The sequence below is a fragment of the Chrysochloris asiatica genome, unplaced genomic scaffold, assembly GCF_000296735.1.
Source record: "Chrysochloris asiatica unplaced genomic scaffold, ChrAsi1.0 scaffold00103, whole genome shotgun sequence".
NCBI lineage: Eukaryota > Metazoa > Chordata > Mammalia > Afrosoricida > Chrysochloridae > Chrysochloris > Chrysochloris asiatica.
Window position 1 is genome coordinate 8645627 of NW_006408621.1, and position 26379 is coordinate 8672005.

At 37.0% G+C, this 26379-nt stretch overlaps 1 protein-coding gene across 1 annotated transcript in view; it reads right to left on the reverse strand.

The window, feature by feature from the left end:
* The window catches only part of ROCK1 (Rho-associated, coiled-coil containing protein kinase 1), a 221691-nt gene that overhangs the window by 139195 nt on the left and 56117 nt on the right, over nucleotides 1-26379 (reverse strand). Inside the window, exon 2 of the mRNA XM_006867285.1 lies at nucleotides 20049-20130. Within this exon, the coding sequence (XP_006867347.1) occupies nucleotides 20049-20130 (82 nt within the window). The remainder of the gene's footprint in view (nucleotides 1-20048; nucleotides 20131-26379) is intronic.

The window sequence follows — 26379 nt, forward strand, 5'->3', positions numbered from 1 at the left end:
AAAAAATAAAAAAGATAATTTCCTTGTGGTTTTCATGTGGATTATATTTAACATCTTAAAATTGTAACAACCTTGTTTAAATTGATACCAAGTTAATTTCAGTTGTTGTTGCTGTTAAGTGCCGTCGAATCGGTTCTGACACATAGCGACCCTGTATAGGATTTCCAAGGAGTGGCCGGTGAGCTTGAACCAACAACCTTACAGTTCAAACGGCTTTGCAGTCTGTACAAAAATTCTTTTCGTGTACCACCCTTCTTCTTTTTAAGGTGGTGGTGGTGTGAGGGTTGTGTGTCACAGAGTTTGTTACAACTCACAATGACCCAGTATCAAGTTTCTAAGGTTATAAATCTTTATGGGAGCAGAAAACGTCATCTTTTTCCCATGGAGTGGCTGGTAGATTTGAACTGCTGACCTTGCGGTTAGTAGACAGATTCATAGCCCACTATGCCACCAAGTCACCTTCTCCCTTGTTGTTAAGGGTTGTAGAGTTGGTTCCAGTTTATAGCGACCCTGTACAGGGTTTCTGGAGAGAATGGTACATTTCATCTATCGACCTTACAGTTCAAACAGACCTTTCAGTCCAGTGCTTATCCTACAGTGCCACACCAGGACTCCCCTTCTCCCTATTAAGTAGTTATTATATAGATCTGTCTTTTGGAATCATGTAGAACACAGCAACTAAAGCTACAAACTGAAATTATTTAAAAAAAAAAAAAAAGGCCTTTCTATTTGCCCATGAAATTAGCTTTGCCAAAGATTTGTTTTTTAAATATACATCTTCAAGTTACTATCTAGTGTCCTTTCAGTTTTAATCTGACGAATTCCATTTAGCACTACTTACAAGGTAGATCTAGTTGTCATGTCTTTAGCTCTATTCTTTTTTTTTTTAATTGTGAATTATGTGACAGCTCACATGGGAGAACACCAGTCCCACACTCATTCCATTGTACACCGTCCCATTGCCATGGCTACAATCCCCTCCATGCAATCCTTCCCCCGTGCCCCCCAGGGCTTCAGCACACAGTCGCCCTCCCTCTCTGGATCCAAAGTCTCCAGCCACTCCATCGCTCCTCGTCATCATCCCTGGCTCCATCTCAGGCATCACTGCTTCTCTGGGCAGAGTCCCGCTCTCCGCTCCTCTCCCCTGATGGTCCCAGGGACCTCCGCTCCTAGACTGAAAAGTCAATCACTCCCCTCCCTGCTACAAAACGTACACCTCCACATTTCCAATCCTCACAATCAGTCCCAATAATAATCATTTACCATTGTATCACAAGAGACCCATCTGCATTTCATTGCATCAGCCCTGCCTAGTCAGACTGAATACCACTCACTGGAGACTCCACCTTCTTCCAGGCCCTCTGGATCCAGGCTCCCCCCTTGAAAGCCTGCAAGCCAGTCACTTCTTGCCTTTGCAGCCCCCCTCCCCCCATTCTGGGTAGCCAACGTCCAAGTTGCCCATCCCTGTCCACTCTGTGTGTGGAGGGGGTGGGAATGATTCTTGCTGTAAGGACCTATTCCCTCCTTTGAGCTACTGCTTCCATAGGTGTAGGTCAAGTTCATCAAACTGTATGAGAATACTTTTTTTTGTTTTTTTTCCCCCTCTTCTTTTTATTTCTGGTTGAGCTCTGATCATCCAGCCATCAAAGCCAGGACAAGTGGGTATTATCTGCAAGTGTGGGTGTTCTTATGCATATGCCCTCTCCTCTTATCAGGTGGATGCTCCACTCTCCACTCTAGTCCCCTGCGGCCATGTCACTGACCCTGGGCCCAAGAGTCCCCAGGTTCTGCCACACCGCTGGCCAACCAGGTCCCCACCCAGGTCCACAGAAGTCTACTGAATGCTGCAGGGCCTTTTAGCTCTCTTTCTTGACAGGCAGTTTTGCCAGATGTAATAGTGTTCTTGGTTGGTTAACAGTTCTTTTCTCTCAGTACTTTAACCAAGTCATTCATGTGCCTTCAGGTCTCTACGTTTAAATAAGCACTTAATCTTACTGGGGAGCCTTTTTTTAATGTAATAATTCACTTTTCTCTTGCTGCTTTCAGGATTCTCTGTTAATTATTTGAAAGCCTGATTATAACATGTCTTAAGTATAATAGATCTCTGGGTTTATTCTACTTGGAGTTCATTGAGTTTCTTGGATTTACAAATTCATATCCTTTATCTTATTTATAAAGTTTTATGCCATTATTTCTTCAATTATTATTTCTCTTCCTGTCTTCCCTCCTCTCCTTCTGGGATTCCCATGATGCATATGTTAGTTTGCTAGAATGCACCCCACATTTTCATTCCGCTATGCTCAATAGTCTTGAACCTTCTCTTGTTACTCTTCAGATTCTGTAATTTCTATGACCGCAATCCCTAGTTCATTCATTCTTTCTCTGTAGTTCAAATCTGCTGCTAAGTACTTCCAATAATTGGTTCATTTCAGTTATTGCACATCCAGTTCAATTATTTGTTTAGTTTCTTTTATAGTGTCAACCCCTTAATTTGGTGTGGTGCTACAGGATAAACACCGGACTGCTAACCTCAAAGTCAGCAACTTAAACCCATCAGCCACTCCTGGGAAACCTTTTACAGGATCCCTATGATTTGTAACCAACTCAATGACACTTAACAAAAATAACTTTTTAATTTATGCCTCTTGGTCTATGTTCAGATTCCTCATGAGAATAACTAACTGTTACAGAGTACTCATTCTCTGCAATGTTGTCCATTACTTGTCATGAGCCACACAATCAAAAGCCTTTGTGTAGTCAGTAAAATACAGGTAAACATCTTTCTGGTATTCTGTGTTTTCAGTCAAGATTCATCTGACATCAGCAATAACAGCTCTCAATCCATGTCCTTGTTTGAATCTGGCTTGAACCTCTGGCAGTTCCCTGTCAGTGTACTGTTGCAGCTATTTCTGAATTATCTTTAGCAAAATTTTACTTGTATATAATATTAATGATATTGTCCAATGATTTCCACAGTCCTCTGGGTCACCTCTCTTTGGAATGGGCACAAAAATTTATCTGTTCCTATCAGTTGACCAGGTAGCTATCTGCCATTATTTATGACATAGACAGAAATCCTTGAAAGACAGCTACTTGGTCAACTGACTTGAAGAAATCCATGCCAAGAATATCTGACAACATTCTGGTGCTATTCATGTTTCTGAATATTCAGTACTCTGGTGCTACCTGACAGTGTTCCACTGCTATTTATAAGGTTTTCAGTGGCTAAACATTCAGAAGTAATCTGCCTCTCCTTATTTCTAGGCTGTCTTAGTCTGGAAATTCAAAACCTGTCCACCATGAAGGGCTCTGCTGGCACTCATAATACCTGTAGCATAGCTTCTAGCATCACAGCAACACACAAGGTACCACAGTACGACAAACTGACAGACAAATGGTAGAAAACAGTACATGTTAAAAGCATATACAAATGGTATTTCAATAAATCTGTTTTGTTTTGTTTCTTAACTTAATCTTGAGGCTCGCTATATGTTTATAGAAATGACAGGCAAAGTACAACCCATAACAAATAACTGATAAATTAGATTTTAGGAAAAGGCAAGCCACAGATCAAGAGAAATAGTTGTAATTCAAATATGCGATACAGGATTCATAGTCAAATATAAAAACTTTAAAAAACTAAATAAGCAAACAAGCAACCCAATCTAAAAAATGGACAAAGGATATGAATACATACTTCAATAATGAAGATATACTGATAGAAAATAAGCATAAGAATAGATGCTCAACTTGGAACAACAGGGCTCTGAGATACAAGGATCAAACATAGTTTGAAGAGGGGAAATAATACTAAGAAGCTTGACTGTCGTATGTATATTGGTTTCCCTTGCCTACTATTGTAAAATGGACACTTGAGTTGGACAGAAAGGAATGAGCAGCATGATCACAGGAAGCCTGTAAGCCCATCTTCAGCGTATAACTGACTGGAATACCTAAAAGGGGTTCTAGAACTTGCGCAGTGAAAATAGGCCTCTTGCAGAGCCCTTGCAGTGTATAGGATCTTAGGTGGAATCCTGAGCCCCATCCAGAACCTTATGAGGTAGGACATTCCCACTACAAAGGACAAGCAGAACAGCCTGGAACAACTAAAGCAACAGAAGACACAGCTTCAAAGAAAAATCATCAGGAAAAACCCAAAACAAAAATGGCAGCATGACTGGCTATTACAAGAATAAGCAAGCTGTACACTGGGAAGTCATCATGGCAAGCAATCAAGTTCCTTCAGGACAAACCCCCCTCTAAGACTGAAACTCAAAGGGAACACATGAGCAGGCATGTAAGCTTGCTGATGACCACATTGGTCTACTGGTGAGTGAAAGAGGAGGAAACACAGCAATGAAGAAATGGGCTGAGTTCAATCATGTTCCATAGACTACTATTGACCTGGAGGGAGATGTGAAAGAGAAGAGGAAGGGCTGGTTAGTCCAAAGTGTAGTGAGACCTGGGGACACCTGAGCCCATGGACAGGAACATAGCCACAGAGGGCTAGAGCTGAGAGTGAAGCATCCAGCTGATATGGAGTGAGAGGAAGCGCACAAGAACACCCAAAGTTGCAGATAGTACCCACTTGTCCTAGCTTCGATGGCTTGATAATCAGAACTTGACTAGAGGAAGATTTAAAAAAAAAAAAAAAAAAACCACATTTTTTGATAAAGGAAATGAGGATAAATTGCTACAGTTTGATGAACTTGACCTATACTCATGGCATTTAACACTAAAAACCAACAGAGAGGGAAAGAATCTTCTCACATTCATTATCAACGCTATCCTCTCTGTACAAAGGGCAGATAGGGATGGGCAACTTAGACATTGGCTACCTAAAATGATGGGGCAATAAAGGCATGAAGTGACTGGCTTACAAAGTTTCAAGGGTGAGTTTAGTTTAAGAGTGTGTGTGGGGGAAGAAAGAGGCGCCATTGAACAGTTTTCATCTTGTCTAGATGGGTCTGGTTAAAAAGAGATGGGGATAAGATTCTTATGATTCAATAGCTAAGGAGCTGTTATCATGATTAATCACGACTGACTGTCACAATTGTAAACGTAGTTTTTTTTTTGTTTTTTTTTTTAACAAAAACAGGGGAGTAGTTAATCTAATAGTACAGAAGCAAAGGACCCTAGGACCATCAAGGGAGAAGAGCCCAAGTGGAATGCAAGACCTTATCCCAAGAAGCAGGGATACTAGAGATGGAGACAGAGATAGGGACATGGTGAGAGGGAACAGCTGAGAACTCTAGATTCATGGGAAGAGAGTTACTAAGAGCTGGTGACCAGGAAGCAGACTTACAGAATGTGCCCTTTAGTAGTGTAAACTATTATATATGCCCGAGTATTTAAAAAAAAAAAGAACTAAAGTGAATAGAGATAAATACTGTTAACTGATGGTACATGGAGGGGATTATAATCATTGTAATGAAACAAGGTGTATGATTTGTTGAATATAAAATTGATGATCTGCTGTGTAAACTTTCACTCAATCCACAATAAAAACCTTATAAAAAAAAAGAATAGATGATTGTTTAAATGATTATATATATATATATTCCTGAGTGTTTTTGTGTACATCCCCAAAACACAAACTAACAACAACAAAATATCACAGAGGGAATAGAAGCAAATACTACTGACTGATGATGCATGAAGGAGACAGTAATCACTGCAATGAAACGTTAAGTATAAAACCGGTGTTTTCCCATGTAAAATATCACTCAATTCAAAATAAAAACTTAAAAAATAGATACTCAAAATAATTTGCCATTACAGAAATGCAATTTAAAAGCAAACTGAGAAACTAGGGCAAACCCATTGTTGTTGTTGTTGTTGCTATTGTTAAGTACCATGCAGTGGGTTGGACTCAGAGTGATCCTGTATAGTTTCTGAGGAGCAGCTGTAGGATATGGAACTGCCCACCTAGAGTGGCAAAGAGCTCTGAAAGCATACTGGTTACGTGTCAGGCTGCTAACCTCAAGGTCAGAATTCAAAACTACCAGCCATTCTGTAGGAGAAAGATGAGGCTTTCTGTTCCTGTAAAGATTTACAGCCTCGGATATACTATGCAGGGGCACTGTGAGTCAGAACCAACTCCATAGCATACCACCACCACCTAGAGTGGCTAGAACACAAAGCACTGACGACACCAAATACAGAGGAGAATGTTGACAAGACTCTCATTCACTGCTGGTGGCAATGCAAAATGGTACAGCCACTTTGTAAGACAAATTAGCAGTTTCTTAACATGATAAATATATGCTTAGCTAATAACACAGCAATCTCACTGCTAGACATTACCCAAATGAATTAAAATTTTATTTTTATTATTAAAAAAGCCATGTGCAAAAATGTTTAAAACAACTTCATTCATAATCATCAAAAACTAAAAATTACTAAAATGTCTTTAAATAAATGAATGACTAAATGGAGGTACATCCAATACAATCATTTAATAGAATACTTAGAAATAAAAAAAGAATAGGCTAAGGCACAAGAACACCCACACTTGCAGATAATACCCACTCGACCTGGCTCCAATGGCTGGATGATTAGAACTCAACTAGAAGGCGAAAGAAGATGAAAAAAGAGTAATCTGATACGATTTGATGAACATGACCTACACCTATGGATGCTATAGCTCAAAAGAGGGAACAACAAATCTTTATAGTGAGGATCATTCCCACACCCTCCATACACAGAGTAGACAGGAATGGGTAACTTGGACATTGGCTACCCAAAATGGGGGGTGGGGGTGGGGGGCTGCAAAGGCAAGAAGTGACTAGCTTACAAGCTTGCAAGAGGGAGCCTAGATCCAGAGGGTGCGAGGAAGGTAGACTCTCCACTGAGTAGTATCCAATCTGTCTGGGCTGATGAAAGGCGATGGGGATAGGTCTCTTGTGGTACAATAGTGAATAACTGCTATCAGAACTGTTAAGGGTTGGGAATGTAAAGGTAGACGTTTTGTAGCACAAAGAGGGGAGTGGCTGACTTTGCAGTCCAGGAGCAGAGGTCCCTGGAACCATCAAGGGAGAAGAGCAGAGTGTGGGACCCTACCCAGAGAAGCAGTGACTCCAGAGATGTAGGCAGAAAGGATGACGTGGAGAGATGGAGCGGCTGGGGACTCTAGACCCAGAGACCGAGAGGGGCTGTGTGCTGATGACAGAGGGATAGGCTAGAGGGGTATACCTTTTGGTTGTTTGATGATGCATGGAGGGGACTGTAACGATGACAATGGAACGATATACGATAGGATGAATGTAAAGCTAATGTTCTCATATGTAAGCTATCACATAATTCACAATAAAAAAAAAAAAAAAAAAAAAAAAGGAATAGGCTATTGAGTCACACAAGAACATAGATGAACCGAAAATGCTTTTTGTTAAGGGAAAAAAAAAAAAAAAACTCAAAAGGATATAAACTGCCTAATTCCATTTTATGATATTCTGGAAAAGACAAAACTATACAGAAAGTAAACACATCAGTGTTTGCCAGGAGTGGGGAGAGGGAAGAGTGGTTGAAGAAGACTCAAGGGAATTTTTTTGGGGTGATAGAACTATTCTGTACAATACTGGAGAAGATATAAACCTATGTATTTGTCAAAACCCAAAGAAGTATACTTTAATGTATAAAATTTAAAAATCAAGATGTTGCAGGTTCTATAGACTAACAAAATAATTTAATGGCATTATAAGCTCATGACATAACCTCAGTGAAGGTTGGTGGGGAACTGTACTGATACATGTAACTTCAGAAAGTGTTATGGCTTGACATAAGGCCAAAGAAATAGAAGAACTGCACAAAGATACTATATTCTAGTTGAGTAAGTTTGTTTCTAATAAGAATATGGGTTAATATATATCCTTGACTGTTTAATCATAAGGTGTACAGTTCAAACTCACCAACCTCACCTTGGAAACCCTAAATAAGGTTGTTAATGACAATAATATGTATACCTAAGCAGGACTCTTGGTATGGCACTGTAGTAGGATCAGCACTGGGTTTTGAACCACAAAGATTAACCAGCCACTCCTCAGAAACACTATATGGGGTTGCTATGAGTCCAACCTACTAAATGGCACTTAACAACAGCAACAGACTTGCAAAAGGTTGGAGGATCAAACCCATCAGCTACTCCTTGGAAATCCTAAATAGGGTCTCTATGAACCAACTCAAAGGCACTTAAGAATATGTTAAGTGCACTCAAATGGGTTCTGACTCATAGCTAGGACTTCCTGCAAAACATTGAATAGGAATGGTGACAAAATGCATCCTTGTCTGTTTCCTATTAGCAAGGAGAATGACTGTAGCTGGTTTTGTACACACGTCCTTAGTTATGTTGAGGAATTTCCCTTGTAGTCTTATTTTGGTGTTTTTATCACTAACGAATATTGGAGATTTTAATGTGCGTTTTCTGCATCAACTGATATGATCATGTGTTTTATTCCCTTTGTTTTATTCATGTATTACGTTGATTGTTTTTCTAATATTGAGCCATCCCCTGTATACCTGGTATGAATCCCACTTGGTCATGAGGTATTACTTTTTAGATATTGTTGGATTCTATTTGCTAGATTGGCTGAGAATTTTTGCAATTCATGTTCATGTGGGATATTGGTCTATAATTTTCTTTGCTTGGTATTGTTATCTGATTTACATTTAGGTCTTTAATCCACATTGAGATCATTTTTACATATAATGTGAGATACACATCTTGTTTAATTTTTCGCAAATGGATGTCCAATCGTGCCAGCACCATTTGTGAAAGAGATTGTAATACTAATAAAAATTGGAGATGATTTTCATGGACTTCAATTATAATGCTATAAAGATGTAGTCAGAAGCCTACGTCTTTATTTTTGACTCTAAAGTGCAAAAATTCTAAAAATGAAATTTATATACCACCTTTTACATAACATTTACATCTACATTTAAGAATGATATGTTTCTTAAAGAGGAAGAGAATATTAATACATCGTTGTTGTTGTTAAGTGCCATTGAGTCAGTTCCAACTCACAGTGACCCTGTATAGGGTTTCTGAGGAGCGAATGGTTACTTTGAACCACCAACCTTGCAGTTCAAACCAACCTTGCAGTCCAGTGTTCATGACCATATATTCTATTTACTTATGGTTGAACTGTCATTAGTGTACAATTCCATTTTCAGGTTTTTCAACTGATATAAAATTCATAAAACCATTTGGTTGTTGTTAAATGCCATTGAGTCAGTGCATACTCATAGTGACCCGGGATAGGAGTTCCTAGGCGTGACTAGTGGGTTTGAACAGCTGCCATGTTGTTAGCAGTCCAGTGCTTGTCCAACAGTGCCACACCAGGATTCCATTTGGTAGTAGCCTTAAAATCTTCTCCTACAACTTAAAACTAAGGTGTATGTCAAGAGTCTCCATCAATGTAGGACAGTATGCAAACAAAAAGCATGAAATTTAGTAGCGTTTTTGCCTATCTGAATTTCCATTTAATATGTATAAATGCTTATATAGTTGAGTGAGTCTAGCACTATGTTTTGGGGGGGATGGGTTGTATTCATATTTCGGGATTGTTTTTTCAAACTGTTTACTGGAGTTTAAGAAAACAGCTACTTTGTTGAAGGACATAAAACCAGGAGATCATCATAGAGTCTAGAAAATACTTTTTAAAAAAATATGAAAAATTGATAGATGGTCAATATAAAATTTAGGTCATTAGGGGAAGGGAAGATAATTCAATAAATTGTACTGAGACAATTAGATAACCATGAGGAGAAAATGAAATTACATCTCCAACAGGTAACATATACAAATATAAAACCATAGTGTACTAGATGAAATTATAGGTGATTATTTTTATGATTTTCCAGAAGGGAATTTACTATTTTGAAAGCAGGATATGAAGCCTGGAAATTGTAAAGGAAAAGATAACAGATTTGGCCGTTATAAAAAAGTTAATTTACATATATGAAAAGACAAGCAAATACAAAGAATACTGACAAACTGGCCGGGGGGGGGGGATTGCATTTGTTTTATATAGTTATATTCCTAATACATGAAGAGATCTTTTAAATCAGTAAGTAAAAACACAATTTTTAAAAATGGACAAAAAAACTGTATATCTAGTATATAAGAAAAGAAATACAAGTGATCAATGAACATTTGACAATTTAAACAAATATTTCAGAAACTGCAATCAAAATAAGAATACAGTTATTTTCTCCTTATCCAACTGGGAAAAATACAAAAGAATAATGGTTACCTATAATTGGTGAATCTGTAAGAGTGAAATTTAGTGTTTGTTTTGAATGCAAGTTGGATAATCTATTTTAAAACTAATAAAATTTATTAAGCATGACCTACTACTTTTTTTGGAGTCCTGGTGTGGCGCTGTAGGATAAGCATTTGACCTTAAGGTTGGTCTGAACCTCAATGGTTCAAACTCACCAGCTGCTCCTTGGAAACCCTATACAGGTCGCTATGGGTTGAAACTCGACAGCACTTAACAACAACTACTACTTTTGGGTAAAGAAATGTATCCTAAAGAAGCAACTCTACAAGTATACAGGAATGTTCCTGATATCACTGTTACTACAGCAAAAAGAAACAACCCAATATAACAAAATTCTGTCAACTACCTTGGTGTGTACAGAGAAAAGCAAGTTGCAAAATAGTGTTTTTATATATATATATATAAATTAAAGGTAACATGTTTCGTCTATTTCACATTTTGATACACAGTCAAAATGTCTTACACAAAGATGTCATAAAAGTCAGTTTTAACTGATTTATATATTATGCAGTATATTTATGATACTACAAAATCTAACTTTTAAGCAATTTGGATATATGTTGAAACTGTCATGTACCGACTCAGAGACCTTATGCACAACAGAATGAAACACTGCACAGTCCTGCACCAACGTTACAATATTTGCTACATTTGAGTCCATTGCTGCTGCCACTGTGCCAATCCTTCTCCTTGGTGGTCTTCCTCTTTTTCACTGACCCTCCACTTAACCAAACATGATATCCTTCTCCAGGGACTCATCAGTCCCTTCTGATATGTCTGAAATATGAAAGACCACGTCTGGCCATTCTGGCTTCCAAGAAGTATTCTGGCTGTATTTTAGTTTCAACACAGATTTGTTTGCTCTTTGGGTAGTTCATGGTACATGTAATGTTCTCCTCCAACACATAACTTAAATGCATCAATTCTTCTATGGTCTTCTTTATTCACTGTTCAACTTTCACATGCATATGTTATTGAAAATACCGTGGCTTGGGTCAGGTGCACCTTACTCCTCCCTCAAGCTGATATCTTTGCCTAATGCAATATACTGAAACAACTACACATAAAATTGTCACTATGACAAGTTGATTTTTAAAAGCTAGTATCATTCTTCACTTTAAAAATCAATAACTTTATTTTGTAACCATTTAGGCTTACAAGAAAGCTTAAAATATAATACAGTCATTCTTGTGTACACTTCATTTCTCCTTATTCTCCTCCATATTTCCTTAATCTTTCCATGTTTTATATGACCTTGACTTCCATGAAAAAATAAGGACAAACTTAGGTGCTCTGATACATAGTATAAATACAAATATAACGGAAATAATATAAACATAACTGAAAACACACAAACAGAAGACAAAATAGATGACTGGGTTCTCCTAAAAATTAGACACTTAAGTACACTAAAGGATTTCACCTAAAAAAGTACTATCAGAACCTACACACAGAGGTAAAAAGAATTGACAATGACATAGCAGACAAAGGACTACTCTCCAAAATTTATAGAACACTTCAACATCTCAACAAGAAGGCAAATAATTCAATTAAAAAATGAACAGAAGAACAGATACTTCACCAAAGATTTTCAGGAAATCAATAAACATATGAAGAAATGTTCACAATCATTAGCCATCAGAAAGATAGATGCAAATCAAAATAATCAGATATCCTTTTACTTCAGCATTAATAGCAAAGTTTCCCCAAACAGAAAACAACATATATTGGTGATGGTATGGAGAGACTAGTACCTTCCTACATTGCTAGTGGGGGACTTTAAAATGGTATAAACACTGTGAAAAATGGTATGGCGTTTTCTCAGAAAGTGATGGGATATTAGGCAAGCTAAAGAATAACAGAATCTGCAGGACACCTCACAACATGGATGAATGAACCTGGAATACATTATGCTGAATGAAATCAGTCAATCACAAAAAGACAAATATTAAATGAGACCCATGCTGTGAAAAGTTACGAAAAGATTTTTTTGCTAAATAAAACACTCTATGATGGCCACAGGATGTGTGGAGATGTGGGGAGGAGGAGAAAAAAAATAAAGTTAATACCAGTAAATACTGCTAACTGATGGTAGATGAAGTGGAGTGCAATCATTGCAATGACAAGAGTGTATAATTTATTGAATGTGGGACTGATGAACTGTTCTGTAAATTTTCACTTACTTCACAATAAAAAGTTTTAAAAAATGTAGTGAGAAACTTACAAGTAGTCACAAAAATTAAAAAGAGAACTTTTTAATGAGCCACTGATTTTGATATTTTGTTTGAGTTATTAGTCTTATACTTTAATTTTAAAATGAGAGAGAGTTTTCCCTTACTTACTGGCAATAAGTATCTTTTGTATAATGGTACAAGAAGCTAAGGCAAACATAGCCCAAAATTGTTTTGCTTCCTTGTATAAAGCAGATTAATTTATAACATTAGCAGGATTTGCTGGACTGTCAATAACAACAACAAAAATTACTGATTTAAATCGCCAAAGACAAATAGCTAATTTAAAGGTAACGCTAGCACAGTTTACTGTCAAATGTATTTATTGTTGTTAAGTGGCGTCGGTTTCTTTATACTACATGCTTATAGATTTAACAAAAAATATTTACTGATTCTAATTAGAATCTAATTTACTGCTTCTAGTTACCAATCAATGAATAGCTAATTTGAAGATAACATTAACATATGACTATCATAGTAAGTAAGAAGGTTTCATGACTATATGATTTTAACTGTGGAAAAGAGAAGTAAAGAAGTTTACATTTAGAAGCATGCCAGAGCAATGATATGATCAAAGATAAGTAAAACGGGAACAAATTTGCTAATAATCAATATTAGTTGTTTTTTAAAATTTTTTATTGTAAATGGGTGGTTTTCATCTTCAGCAATTATACAAAATGCTGCCTTATAAATTCCCATAAGGTCTTAACAAGAACATAATACCTTTTTTTTTCTTTTTAAGCAAATACCTAGGAGGGGGAGTCCTGGATCGCATGGTAAGTGTATGTATAACATTATAAGAAAAGATCACACTGTTTTCTGAAGTGTCTTACCACTTTACACTTCAAACGGTAACATATCAGAGTTCACCAACTCACATTTTCACATCTACTGATACTGCCAAATGTGTACCACCATCTCATTGTAGATATAGTTTGCTCTTTGGAAACCTTATACAGGGTTGCTGTGAGTCAGAACTGATTTCATGGCACTTAACAACAACACAATTTATGCTGAGGAGTCCTGATGTGGCACTGTAGGTTTAGCAATGGACTACAAGGTCGATTTGAGCCACAAAGTGGTGGTTCAAACCCATCAGCTGCACTCAGAAAACCCTAACAAACTATACAGGGTCAATCTGCGTCAGAAGTGACTACACAGCACATAACAAAAACAACATTCATGTTGAACAAATTTTTCTGTATTTATTGGCATCTGTGTATCAGTGAAGAAATGCCTACCTTTGCCAATTTTTAAAAACTTTTTATTGTGAACTGAGTGAAGGTTTACAGAGTGAAGGTTTACTAGTTTTACACACAACAAATTATATACTTTGCCTCATTACAATGACTACAGTCTCCTCCATGTACGATCAGTTAACAGTATGTACTTCTATTCACTTTAACTCTAGCATTCTTCCCTGTGTCTCTTGCTACCTTCAACTTACCTCAGCTAACTTCCCTCTTGCTATACACTGCCTGCCCTGTCACCCATGTTAACATGTGTCTGGTAGACACATTCTACCCTCTGGTTTGTGATTAATTTTGCCTTCCCCCTCCCCTGTAATCATCATAGAATGTTTCTTTTATGGGGAAAAAAAAAAAACTTTTCTTAACTTTTTATAGTATTGGTCTTGAACAATATTTGTCCTTTTGTGATTAACTAATTTACTCAGCATAATATTCATCCATGTTGTGAGGTTTTTGCAGATTCATTGTTATTATTCACTTCTGCACAGTATTCCACTGTGAGTATGTACCAAAATTTACCAGTTCTTCTGTTGATAGGCATTTGGGCTGTCTCCATCTTTTTGATGTGTCTTGTAGATAGCATATTGAAGGATCCTGTTTTCTTATCCATTCTGCTATTTATTCTCTGCCTCTTAACTGCTGAACTTAATCCATTTACATCCAATGTTATTATCAATAGCTATGAACTGAGCTCTGGTAGCATAGTGGTTACAAATCGGGCTGCGAACCTTAAGGTCAGCAGTTCGAAACTACCAGCTGCTCTGCAGGAGAAAGTTGAGGCTTTCTGCTCCTGTGAAGATTTACAGCCTCGGAAACCCTGTACCAGGGTCGCTATGGGTCGAAACCGACTTGATGGTACTTAACAACAACACTGAACTGATTACAGTCATTTTGCTGTTTTTTGTGTGTGGTGTTGCTGATTTTTTTTCCACATAATTTTCTGCATTGAGTTCATTTTGTTTGTGGGTATTCTTTTCATTTTCATTTCTGTTGTGTTAATGTTTACTAAATCTTTCTAGTTTTCCCTTTTTTTGTTGATGTGAAGGTATATTAATTTTCTTTGAGGTCACCCTGCAAAATCCATTAATTTTTTCTCCATTTAAAATAGTCTGTTTTATCTTGAAATTTACTTGAATTTCTTGTCACTTGAAAGTTCTGTTTCTACACTAGTCTCTCTTTTGGCTTTGTAGTTGACTTCATCATAAATTGGTATCTCTGGTACCTGTTTTCAATCTTGTAAGTTTTGTTTTGCATTCTGGATGGTGTCATCATGTATGTTAATCTCAGGTTGTTGTCTGATGTTGTTGGTTCTCAGTCCAAAGAACACCCTTTAGTATTTTTTTGTAAAGTTGATCTGATCATTATAAGTTCCTTGTATTTCAGTATATCTGGAAATCTCCTATTTTGCTATCATACTTGAGGGACAGCTTTGCTGGGTATATGATTCATGGTTGGCAATTCTCTTTCTTTCAGGGTTTTGTATATGCCATCCCACTGCCTGGTTCTTCTCTGTAGAAAAGTTTTCATTTTTCTCTAATTTCTCTCAGGATTCTTTTTTTTTGTTTCTTGTTTTGGTTTTGGAAAGTCTGATTATGATGTCTTGGTGATTTTCTGCAGGAATCTATCCTGTTTGGAGTTAATTCAGCTTCTTGTATGCTTATCATCTCACCTTTTATGATATTAGGAAAATTTTCTTCCAACAACTCTTTGACAATTTCTTCTATGCTTGTCTCTTCCTATTCAGGAATTCTGTTCACCCATAAATTGTTCCTCTTTATGGTGTCCTACATAGCTTCGCAATTACTAACTTTTTTTTCCTTATTGATCTTTGAGCATACTAATATTTAGAGATTTATCTTCAAGCTCACTAATTCAGGCTTCCATTGCTTCAAATCTACTCCTTTGTCCTTTCAATGTATTACCCATTTCTGAAACCTTAGCATCAATCTTCTAGATTCCTAATGACAGGTTTTGTGTTGTTTGTATTGTTTCAAAATTTACATTTGTTGTGTTTTTTGTTCTTGTAATATTTTCCTAAATTCTTCTAAAGTTTTTTTGTGTTCTCCTTGCTTTCCTCAATCTTTCTGTCAGTCACGTGAATTCCTTTTCAATTAGTTCCATTACTTTTTCTTTCTCAGAAATGGTTTCCAGCTTTGCATCTTGATCACTGATTTGAGTCATTTTCTCTTGTTTCTTCATGTGAGCTAAGATTTTCTGTTGTTTCCAAGGCACTGTGGTGGTGTTGTATTTTTATTTAATTGATGACTGTATATTGATATGTCCTTATGTTCTCATCAACTGTCTCCTATGGGTGTAGAGAAGGGAAGTGTGTACACTGTTCTCTGTTCACACACCTCAATTTAGAGTGGGTTTGGCTGGTGACGGCTGCTGTCTATCATTGATCAAGTGGTATATAAGAGCTGATATTAGCTCTTGCACAGTGGGTAAAGCTACAGAGGGTACAATTATGGCTGTGCTGTATGAGCACAGTTGTTGTCTCCTGTCATGTGGGAAGAAGAAACAACACACAAGAAAACAAAACAGAATAAACAAACAAGCAACCAACAATGAAAACAGAAAATCGTAAGGGAGAAAAAAGAAAATCAGGCAACAACAAGAAAAAAAGAATATAATAACTAAAAGGAAGTAAGAGGGATAGGAAAATGGACCTATGGGGGAAAAACAAGATAGAAAATAAAAGAAAAAAATTTTTTTAAAAAAAAAATCAATGAAAGGGAAGATGAAAAGAGAAAGACAGTAGATAGTAGTAAAGAAAGATCAAAAGATTTTTAAAAATGAGGGTAAATGAGAAAAAGGAGAAAAGTAGAAAAACAAAAGCAAAGCTAGAAAGGATAAAATTCAAGGAGATGGAAAGGGAAGTAGAAAAAGAAACAATTAACAAAAACAAGAACAAAAGAAACAGTACAGTTGTTGGACTGGAGAGGACAAAGCTCTGGGTGATTCCTGCCAGGCAAGAACTAACAAGGTGGGTGCAAGAGGGATGTGACAGCAGTTACTAGCCCAATACAGTTCCTACAGGTCTAGGTGTTATCCAATGTTCAGGGCACTCCATCTGGCAATAGTTCTTTGAGGCCTTTGACGGAGCTAGCTTCCATGTCTGTTAGGACCACAGGGAAGCTGGACGGTGGGTTGGTTGATTATGAGGGTCTCTGTTAGACTAATTCTGGTCCAGTGGTTCTGTGGGTTCTGTAGGTCTGGATCCCAGACTACTTCAATCCAGGCACCAAAGTGGCATAGCCAGCCCCCACCTCACACTGGTGTGGCTAACAACCATGAGGCTCAGAACTCCCAGAGAGCAGGTTCTGCGCTGAGGACAGATGAGGATAGGAACTGGTCACTCCTCTGGTTACCAGTACCTTGAGGAAAAAGAAGGAACTGCACCTTTCCCATCACCTTTGTGAATCTACTCTTCTAGGTCACCTTCTTTCACCAAAGCTGCTCAAAAATGTTCAAAGATGGTCATGCTGTATCTGGTTGGTCATTCATTAGTCTCCTTCTCTTACCAGCCCTGCTCAGTTTCTCCTCCCATCCTCCCAGCAAGCACTCAATCTACTTCTCTGACCTTTCCTTTAAAATTTAAGATTTTCACCTGTGTCTTTCATTTGGTCTCTCTTATCCTTTTTAATAGAGAGTCAGTGTAGTGGGGTCTGTCTAGTTCATTATCTTGCTGGAAGTCCTCTTTGCCCATTTTTAAATTGAGTTTTTTGTCTTTTTATTATTTTATTATAAGACTTGTTTATACATTGTAGATAATCAAAAGACTCAAACCCATTGCTGTCAAGTGGGCTCAACTTAGCAATTCTACAGGACAGAGTAGAACTGTTCCAAAGTTGTAATTTTTATAGAAGCCAACTGCCATATCTTTCCTGTGGAACAGCCTAGTTTTGGGGATTGAACTATTGACCTTTGGGTTAATAGCTGAGTACTTAATCACTTCACCACTCAAGCGCCTTGTATTTCATATATTAGTCCTTAATTAGTCTATTAAAGGAGCTCTGGTAAGCATAGTGATTACGAGTAGGGCTGCTAACCTCAAGGTCAGCAGTTTGAAACTACCAGCGGTTCTGTGGGAGAAAAATGAGGCTTTCTGCTCCTGTAAAGATTTACAGCCTCAGAAACCCTATACACAGGGTTGCTATGAGTCACAAGTGACTCCAAGGCACACAACCACCACCACCAATTAGTTCACTGATTTGCAAATGCTTTCCCCATTCCAAAATAGTTGCAAATATTTCCCCTATTCTATACACTCTCTTTATAGTGTACTTTGAAGCACAAAAAAATTAGCTTTGATGATGTACAATTTATCTATTTTACTTTTGTTATTTATGATGTTACAGCAAAGAAATCACGCCTAACCTAAAGCCTTAAAAATTTATTTGCATGTTATCTTTTAAGAGTTTTATGTTGTTAGGTGCCATCAAGTCGGTACCAACTCACAGTGACCTTATGCACAGCAGAACAAAACACTACCCGATCTTGGGCCAACCTCACAACTTTTGCCACACTTGAGTCCATCTATGCTGCCACCTGGCCAATCCATCTCGTTGGGGTCTTCCTCTTTTTCTCTGACCCTCCACCTTACCAAACATGATATTCTTCTCCAGCAACTGGTCCCTCCTGACAATATGTCCAAAGTATGTTCTCTCAGGATTCTTTTTTTTTGACTTCTTCCAACACAGATCTGTTGGTTCTTTTGGCAGCCCATGGCACTTTCAATATTCTCCTCCAACACCATAACTCAAAAGCATCAATTCTTCTATGGTCTTCCTTATTCACTGTTCAGCTTTCACATGTATATGAGGTTATTGAAAATACCATGGCTTGGGTCAGGCACACCTTAGTCCTCAAGCTGATATCTTTGCTCTTCAATACTTTAAAAAGGTCTTGTGCAGCAGATTTGCCTAATGTAATATGTCATCTGATTTCTTGACTGCTGTTGAGTGTTGACAGTTGATCCAAGAAGAATGAAGTCCTTGACAACTTCAATCTTTCCTGTTGATAGAATGTTGTTTATTGGTTCAGTGGTGAGGATGTTTGTTTTTTACATTGAGATGTAATCCATACCGAAGGCTGTGCTCTTTGATCTTCATCAGTAAATGTTTTAAGTCTTCTTCACTTTCAGCAAGCAAGGTTGTATCATCTGCATATCGCAGGTGGTTAATGAGCCTTCCTCCAATCCTGATGCCACATTTTTCTTCATATTACACAGCTTATTATCAGATTATTTGCTCAGCATACAGACAGGGCCCTACATTATTTTGAGTTAATTTTTGAATCAGAGTAGGGTAAGCAATCAACTTAATTTTTCTGCATAGGGAATTGTCTGAGCACCATTTGTTGAAAAGACTATTCTTTCCCTAGTAACATATACATGGGAGCTTCAAAAAGTTTGTGTGAAAATACAATGAAAAGATAATGGAAAATTTCCACAAACTTTTGGAAGTCCCCTTGTATGTTTTGCAAATATTTTATCCCAATGTCTGTGTTTCTTTTCCTTCCTTAAACATGGTCTTTTGAAAGGCAATTTTTAAATAGTAATGAAATCATATTTATCCATTTTCAAAATGCTGTGAGGTATTCATGTTCTAAGAAAGTCATGTCTAACCAAAGTCACAAATATTTTCTTCAACAATCTAAATATAAAACCAAAACCAATCCAAATCGAATATAATAAAATATAGGATTCTGAAATAAAGAAATGGGGTTGAATTTATTATATAAATTTTAGAAATTCTTTTGGATAAAATGTTTGAAACGATTTTTAATGTTCAATAAGATTTTAAAAATATAAAATCCAACATAAAAATCCAAAGAAGAATCTAAAGAAAAATACATTTGTAAAACTTGAAGATAAATCAGCTGTCATGGAAAAAATTTCTCAAATTTAATTAGTAAGAGGGTTCTTCATAGGTAATATAGTCTTTCTTGAGGGTATTAAAAATAATAGTTAATACATTTATAAATGAAATAGAGGAGAGATATTAAAATTTAATGTGTATGTATGCATATTTATACTTTTTTTAAAAAATCCTGATTTTAGTCATTTGCTTTCCACTACTTTCTTTTCAAAATACTTTAATGATTCTCCTAATGGGCACACAAGCTGGCTAATAAATATTATTTCCTGTAAATTTTATGTAGGAATTAGTGATGAAATAACCAAAAAGTAGAGAAAAGGAACTAAGAAGAGGTTGGAATTCTCAAAGTCAATATTTAGTTATTATGCTGTCTATCATTAATGTCTACAAAAAATTACTTACATCTGCTTAAAAAGTTGTCAATATTTTTGTTTTTTCTTAAGGCAGGAAAATCCAAATCATATACCAAAGCATCCAATCCATCCTAAACAAACAAACAAACAAACAAAGTTAGTTTCTGGATCATACTCCTAACACTTTCATTTTCTATGCGTGCAGAAAATATAAGCTTTAACATTTCAGTTCTAAAACAACTTGTGTCCCTTAAAACTTGTAGAAGAGTAAATTTGTTTTATTTCATATATAAACATTTTACCTTTGAACTCTGCCAGGCAGAGGAGCAGCAGAATCATTACATATTGGCTACCTTTTTCTCAACAGGACACGAAATTTTACTTTTCATTTCCTCCTTTGGCATACTGGTTAAGAGTTGGATTGCTAACCTCAAAGTCAGCAGTTCGAAAATACTAACTGATATGTGGGAGAAAGATGAGGCTTTCTGCTCCCGTAAAGATTTACAGCCTCAGAATCCCTATACAGGGTCACTATGAGTCAGAACAGACTCCATGGCATACCACCATCACCACTTATTTAGGCCTCCTGGTGTGGCACTGTAGGATCAGCACTGGACTGTGAATCACAAGGTCAGCAATTCAAATTCACTAACTGTTACTTAGAAATCTTATACAGGGTTGCTGTGAGTAGGGACCAACACAACTGCATTAACAACAGCATTTACTTTACAAGTAAATCAGAAAGATGTTCATTTGTGCTTTATAATCTATATAAAGTCTTTTGACTGAGTGGATCATGGCAAACTATGGATAACGTTGCCAAGAATAAGTATTCCAGAATACTTAGCTGTGCTCAAAAGAAACCTGTAAATAGTCCAAGAGAAACTTATTCCAACTGAACAGGGAATACTGAATGATTCTAAATCAGGAAAGGTGTACGCCAGAGTTGTATTCTTTAACCACACTTATTCGATCTGTATGCTGAGTAAATAATTCGTCGGTATCCTGGACAAATAAGAGCCTGGATTATATGAAGAAGAATATAGCACTAGGTGGGGGGAAAGAAAAGAATCCCCACTGAATAGCTGTCATCTTGTCTAAATGGGTCTGGTGAAAAGAGATGGGGATAAGATTTGTAAGATTCAACAGTGAATAACTGTTATCATGACTAATCGTGACTGTCACAATTGTAAAGGTAGAAGTTTTGTAACAAAAAAAGAGGAGTGGTTAATCTTAAAGTCCAGAAACAGAGGACCCTAGGACCATCAAGAAAGGAATGCACAAGCAGAATGTGGGACCTTATCCAGAGAAGCAGCAGCGCCAGAGATGGAGGCAGAGATGGGGGTATGGAGAGGGGGAGCGGCTGAGGACTCTAGATTCATCAACTAAGAAGAGAAGGACTGAGAGCTGGTGACCAGGGGTAGACTTACAGAATGTGCCCTTTGGAGATGTAAATTATTATATATATGCCTGAGTGGGTTTTTTTTGTTTGTGTGTTTTTAAAAAAGCTAAAGTGGATAGAGAGAAATACTGTTAACTGATGGTACATGGAAGGGATTATAATCAATGTAATGAAACAAGGTATATGATTTGTTGAATGTAAAACTGATGATATGCCCTGTAAACTTTCACTCAATCCATAATAAAAGTCTTAAATAAACAAAAACAAAACAAGAATATAGCACTAGGTTTGGAGAATCTGTAGATGATAAAACCCTGCTTGCTGGAAGCAAAGAGGACTTAACATACTTACTGAGGAAGATCAAAGACAACAGTCTGCAGCATGGATTACACCTCAGTATAAAGAAAGCAACAATCATCACAACTAGAGCAATAAATAACAACATGATAAATGGAGAAAAGATTGAAGCTGTCAAACTTTATTTGGCTTGGATTCACTATCAACACTCAAGGAAGCTGCAGACAAGAAATCAAACAACGTATTGAATTAGGCAAATCTGCTGCACAAGACCTCTTTCAAGTGTACAAGAGCAAAGATTATCAGTATGAGGACTAAGATGACTCAGACCCAAGGTATGGTATTTTCAATAGCCTCATATGCATATGAAAGTTGGACAATGAATAAGGAAAACCATAGAATATTTGATGCATTTGAGTTATGGTGCTGGAGAAGAATATTAAAAGCACCACGGACTGCCAAGAGAATAAACTAATCTGTGTTGGAAGAAGTACAGCCAGAGTGATCATCAGAAACCAGGATGGCAAGACTTTGTCTCTCATACTTTGGACATGTTATCATTTGGACATATTATCAAGAGACACCAGTCCCTGAAGAAGGACATCATGCTTGATAAAGCGAAGGATCAAAAAAAAAACAAAAAAGACCCACAACAAGATGGAGTGGCCCAGTGGCAGCAGCAATAGGATCAAGCGTAGCAACAATTGTGAGGATGGCACAGGACCAAGCAGTCTTTTGTTCTTTTGTACACAGGGTCACTATGAGTCAGAGATGACTCAATGGTACCTAACAACACCACCACAATTATTTTCATTTCAATACCATTTGTCAAAAAGAAACAACGGAAAGAACAAACAAGATGGCGGATCGGGTGGAAGTGCAGTAAGGAGCTCTGTCAGCAACAACACAGAATACAGGACCAAGCAGGCTCAGGGGATGGTCTCAGAACTCTGAATCACATGAACGGGTAAAGTTAACCAATCACCTGAATTAGAAATGCACCTACTGACATGATATCCTGTCATGCAGCAGAAGAGGAACATTCAGATAATCCCAAGTAATACTCTTTTTGTTTATTTTAAGCTGGGAATTTCAGTTTATTCCTGCAAAGTCCAAGAATAAAAAGGGAAGTTGTAATGGAAGACAAACTTACTGCAGACCCTGTAGTCATGATCATAAAAGACTAAAAGAAATTACAGTAAGAGGATAAACTGACTTTAGAGTTTGTTATACTGTGAGGTGAATCATTAGGGTCTTTTAGAATGTTAAAATATTCCCCTAGTGAACCAAAATGCAAAAGCAAATTTAAGTGGGCAATTAAAATATATCATTGAAGGAGGTCGAATTTGACCACAGAGAAGACTGCTAATAATGAAAATAGTTTTTATTCCTTTAAAACCAGCCCACTGTATACAGGTTGTGAAAATTTAAAGATTTGTATACTGGAAAAAATAGCTTCTCCACTAACCAAGTTCACTAATCCTTAAGATAATTTTTTTTTTCCAAAGATTCTTATGAGCCATTTGAACACTTCTGCTAATTCTTTTTAAAAATGAGAACCCTTTACATGAGAACTTGAATTTCAAAACCATTTGATATTTAGGCTATTCTAAGTCGATAAACAAACCAATAAATACTTGAATTCACTATTTTATAGAAAAGCCAAAATAAACAAGAATTAAATTTTTTTTTTTATTAGATATTAAACTCTTAAGGCAGAAGCCATACCACCTTGCGGTTTTACTTCCAGATTGAGTGCCCTGAAGACAGATGACAACAAGGCCGATACAAACTCCATCTAGGGCCAGGAACTCTGAAGTCACATCCCTCGCACATCTTGGCTTCCAGGAGCACCCCAGTTTTTTCTCCTCTCCAGTTTCAACAAACTGCACTGTGTTTTTCCCCTTTTGTTATTTCATTTGCATGTTTATTCTTTCTCCTCCTTTTTCCATTCTCTTAAATTTTATCATTTTAATCTCCACTTTTGTTTTTCCTTCATTTCTCTCTTCTTTTCCCTACTTTTATTTTATGTTTATTACTCTCTAATCTCTTTCTCTTTTTATCTCCACTTTCCCTGGTTTATATTATTTTTTTCTGGTTCCTGCTTTTATTTATTGGCTTTTTTCCCACATTTTATTTTTTTTTACATTTTTACTGTGAATTGAGTGAAGGTTTACCGACAAGATAATCAGTTTTATATTCCAAAATCACACACTCTTTCATCTCAGTGACTGCAACCTGCTCCATGCAACACGTTCTCTCACTTCCTCCCTGTGGTTCCTATTTCCATTCCACCCTCCTTCTCAACTCTGTCCTTAGGTAAATGTTTAGTGTTGCTTTCTCCCTAGCTATCTACTCTGGTAGCCTAGTGGTTACAAATAGGGCTGCTAACCTCAAGGTCAGCAGTTCAAAATTATGAGCTGTTTCACAGGAGAAAGGTAGGCTTTCTGCTCCTGTAAAGAGTTATAGCCTTGGAAACCCTGTACAGGGTCAATATAAGTTGGAACTGACTCCCCGGCACATCACCACCACTGCTGCTGCAGTGAAAGTTGGATCACGAATGTGAGTTTCTTTCCAGACTTGAAGGCTGGTCAAGGGCCATAGTCTCAGGTTCCTCTAGACTCTTTGTGACCAATAAACTCAGACTTTTTAAAAAATAATTTTGAGTTTTGTTCAACATTTTCTCACTCTATCTGGAATGTTCTAATGTGATCTCTTTCAGAGCAGTTGGCAGTAGTAGCAAGGCACTGTCTAGTTCTTCTTGGTCCCTGCCTTTTTAAAATGAATTTTTTTCTACTTCATTATTTCCGCTTTTCACTGTAGGTTTCTTGCTTATTTGTTCTGTTTTACTTCTTGTTGTGCATGTGGTGGGGGGTGGGGGCATTGGCAGAGGTTCTCCTATTACCTATACCACAGGCAACAGCAACCATGTGCATACAGCCCAGCCACAACCATACCCTCTGCAGCTTTACCCACTGGACAAAAGTCAATACCACTTCTTCTACCACTTGATCAATGACAGCAGCCAACACAAGCCATGCCCACCCTAAACTGAGGTATAAGACCAGTGAACAGAAAATAGTACACACGCTTCAATTCACTTACTACTCCCACAGGAGACAACGGGTAAGAGCCTAAGATCACATCAACATACAATCATTAATTAAATACAAATACAAAAAATACCACAATAATATTCCAGGGTCAACAGATTATTTTAACTTACACTAAGAAGCATGTGCAGATGGCTCAAACAAATGACCAAGATGCAGATCCAGAAAATGTTTCTGAGAAAGAAAAGATAATGAAACTAACTGAAAACGAACCCGAAAGAATGATATTTAGGTACCTACAAAGGACTGACAGAAAGACTGAGGAAATCAAGGAGAATACAGAAAAAAAATTAGAAGAATTCAGTAAAACACTACAAGAACAAACAGATCCAACAAATGCAAAATTTGAACCAATACAAAAACTGCAATGAGAAATCCAAACGATTAATACTAAGGCTTCAGAAATGGACAATACATCGAAAGGGCAATCGATCTGAAGCAATGGAAACCTGAATTAATGAGTTTGAAGATTAATCTTATAGTACTAGTATGCTACAAGAACAATTAAAAAACAAAAAGAATGGGTAAGTCTGAAGAAAATATAAAAGTTATGTGGGACACTATGAAGAATAACTTAGGGGTGGATCCAGAATTCCAGAACAAGAAGAGACATAAAGTAGAGAAAATTGTCCAAGAGTTGTTGGAATAAAACGCCTGATTACAAAGTTGGTTTGAACCACACGGTCAGTGGTTCAAGATCATCAGCTGCTAGAAACCCTATACAGGGTTGCTATGGGTCGGAACCAACTCAACAGCACTTAACAACAAACAACAACAACATCATGAAAGAAAAGAAGCATACATGAAGCTGAATGAACCCCAAACAAGACAGATTCCAAGAGAAAAGCACCAAGACATATCATCATTAAACTTTCCAAAATCAAAGACAAGGAAAGAATACTGACAGCAACCTTGGGAAAAAGGAAAGTTGCCTGCAAAGGAGAACGGAAAAAACTAAGGTCTGATTTCTTAGCAGAAACCATGCAGGCAAGAAGGCAATGGGATGACATATGCAAAACTCTGAGAGAGAAAAAAAACTGCTAACCAAGAATCATATACCTAGTAAAGCTGTCCCTCAAATATATGAAATTAGAACATTTCCTGATAAAATGGAAATAGAAAGAATGTGCAATAACAAGCCCAAAGGATGCTCTGAGAACCAAGATCAGATAACAACCTGAGATTAACATACATGACACCATCACCCAGACCCCAGTCCAAATATATATAAGTATTTAAAGTAAAACAGACCTAGAAGACCAAATATAGGTAACCAGAGATAACAATTAATAATGAAGTCAATTACAAAGCAAAGAGAGGGAAGAGAGTACATACAGAACTGCCAAATGATAAGAAGTCAAGTAGATTTCAAGATAAAACAGACTGTTTTAATGGATGAACCTTGAGGACATTATGCTGAGTGAAATTAGCATAGGACCATTATTGTAAAAGAGTAAGAAAAAAGAACCCACACTAAAAGGGGAAAGAAAAAAAAATTATATATATATTTGCTGATCACCAGGATGTATGGGATGAGAGGAGGAAGGGAGGGAGAGATAAAGCACAGG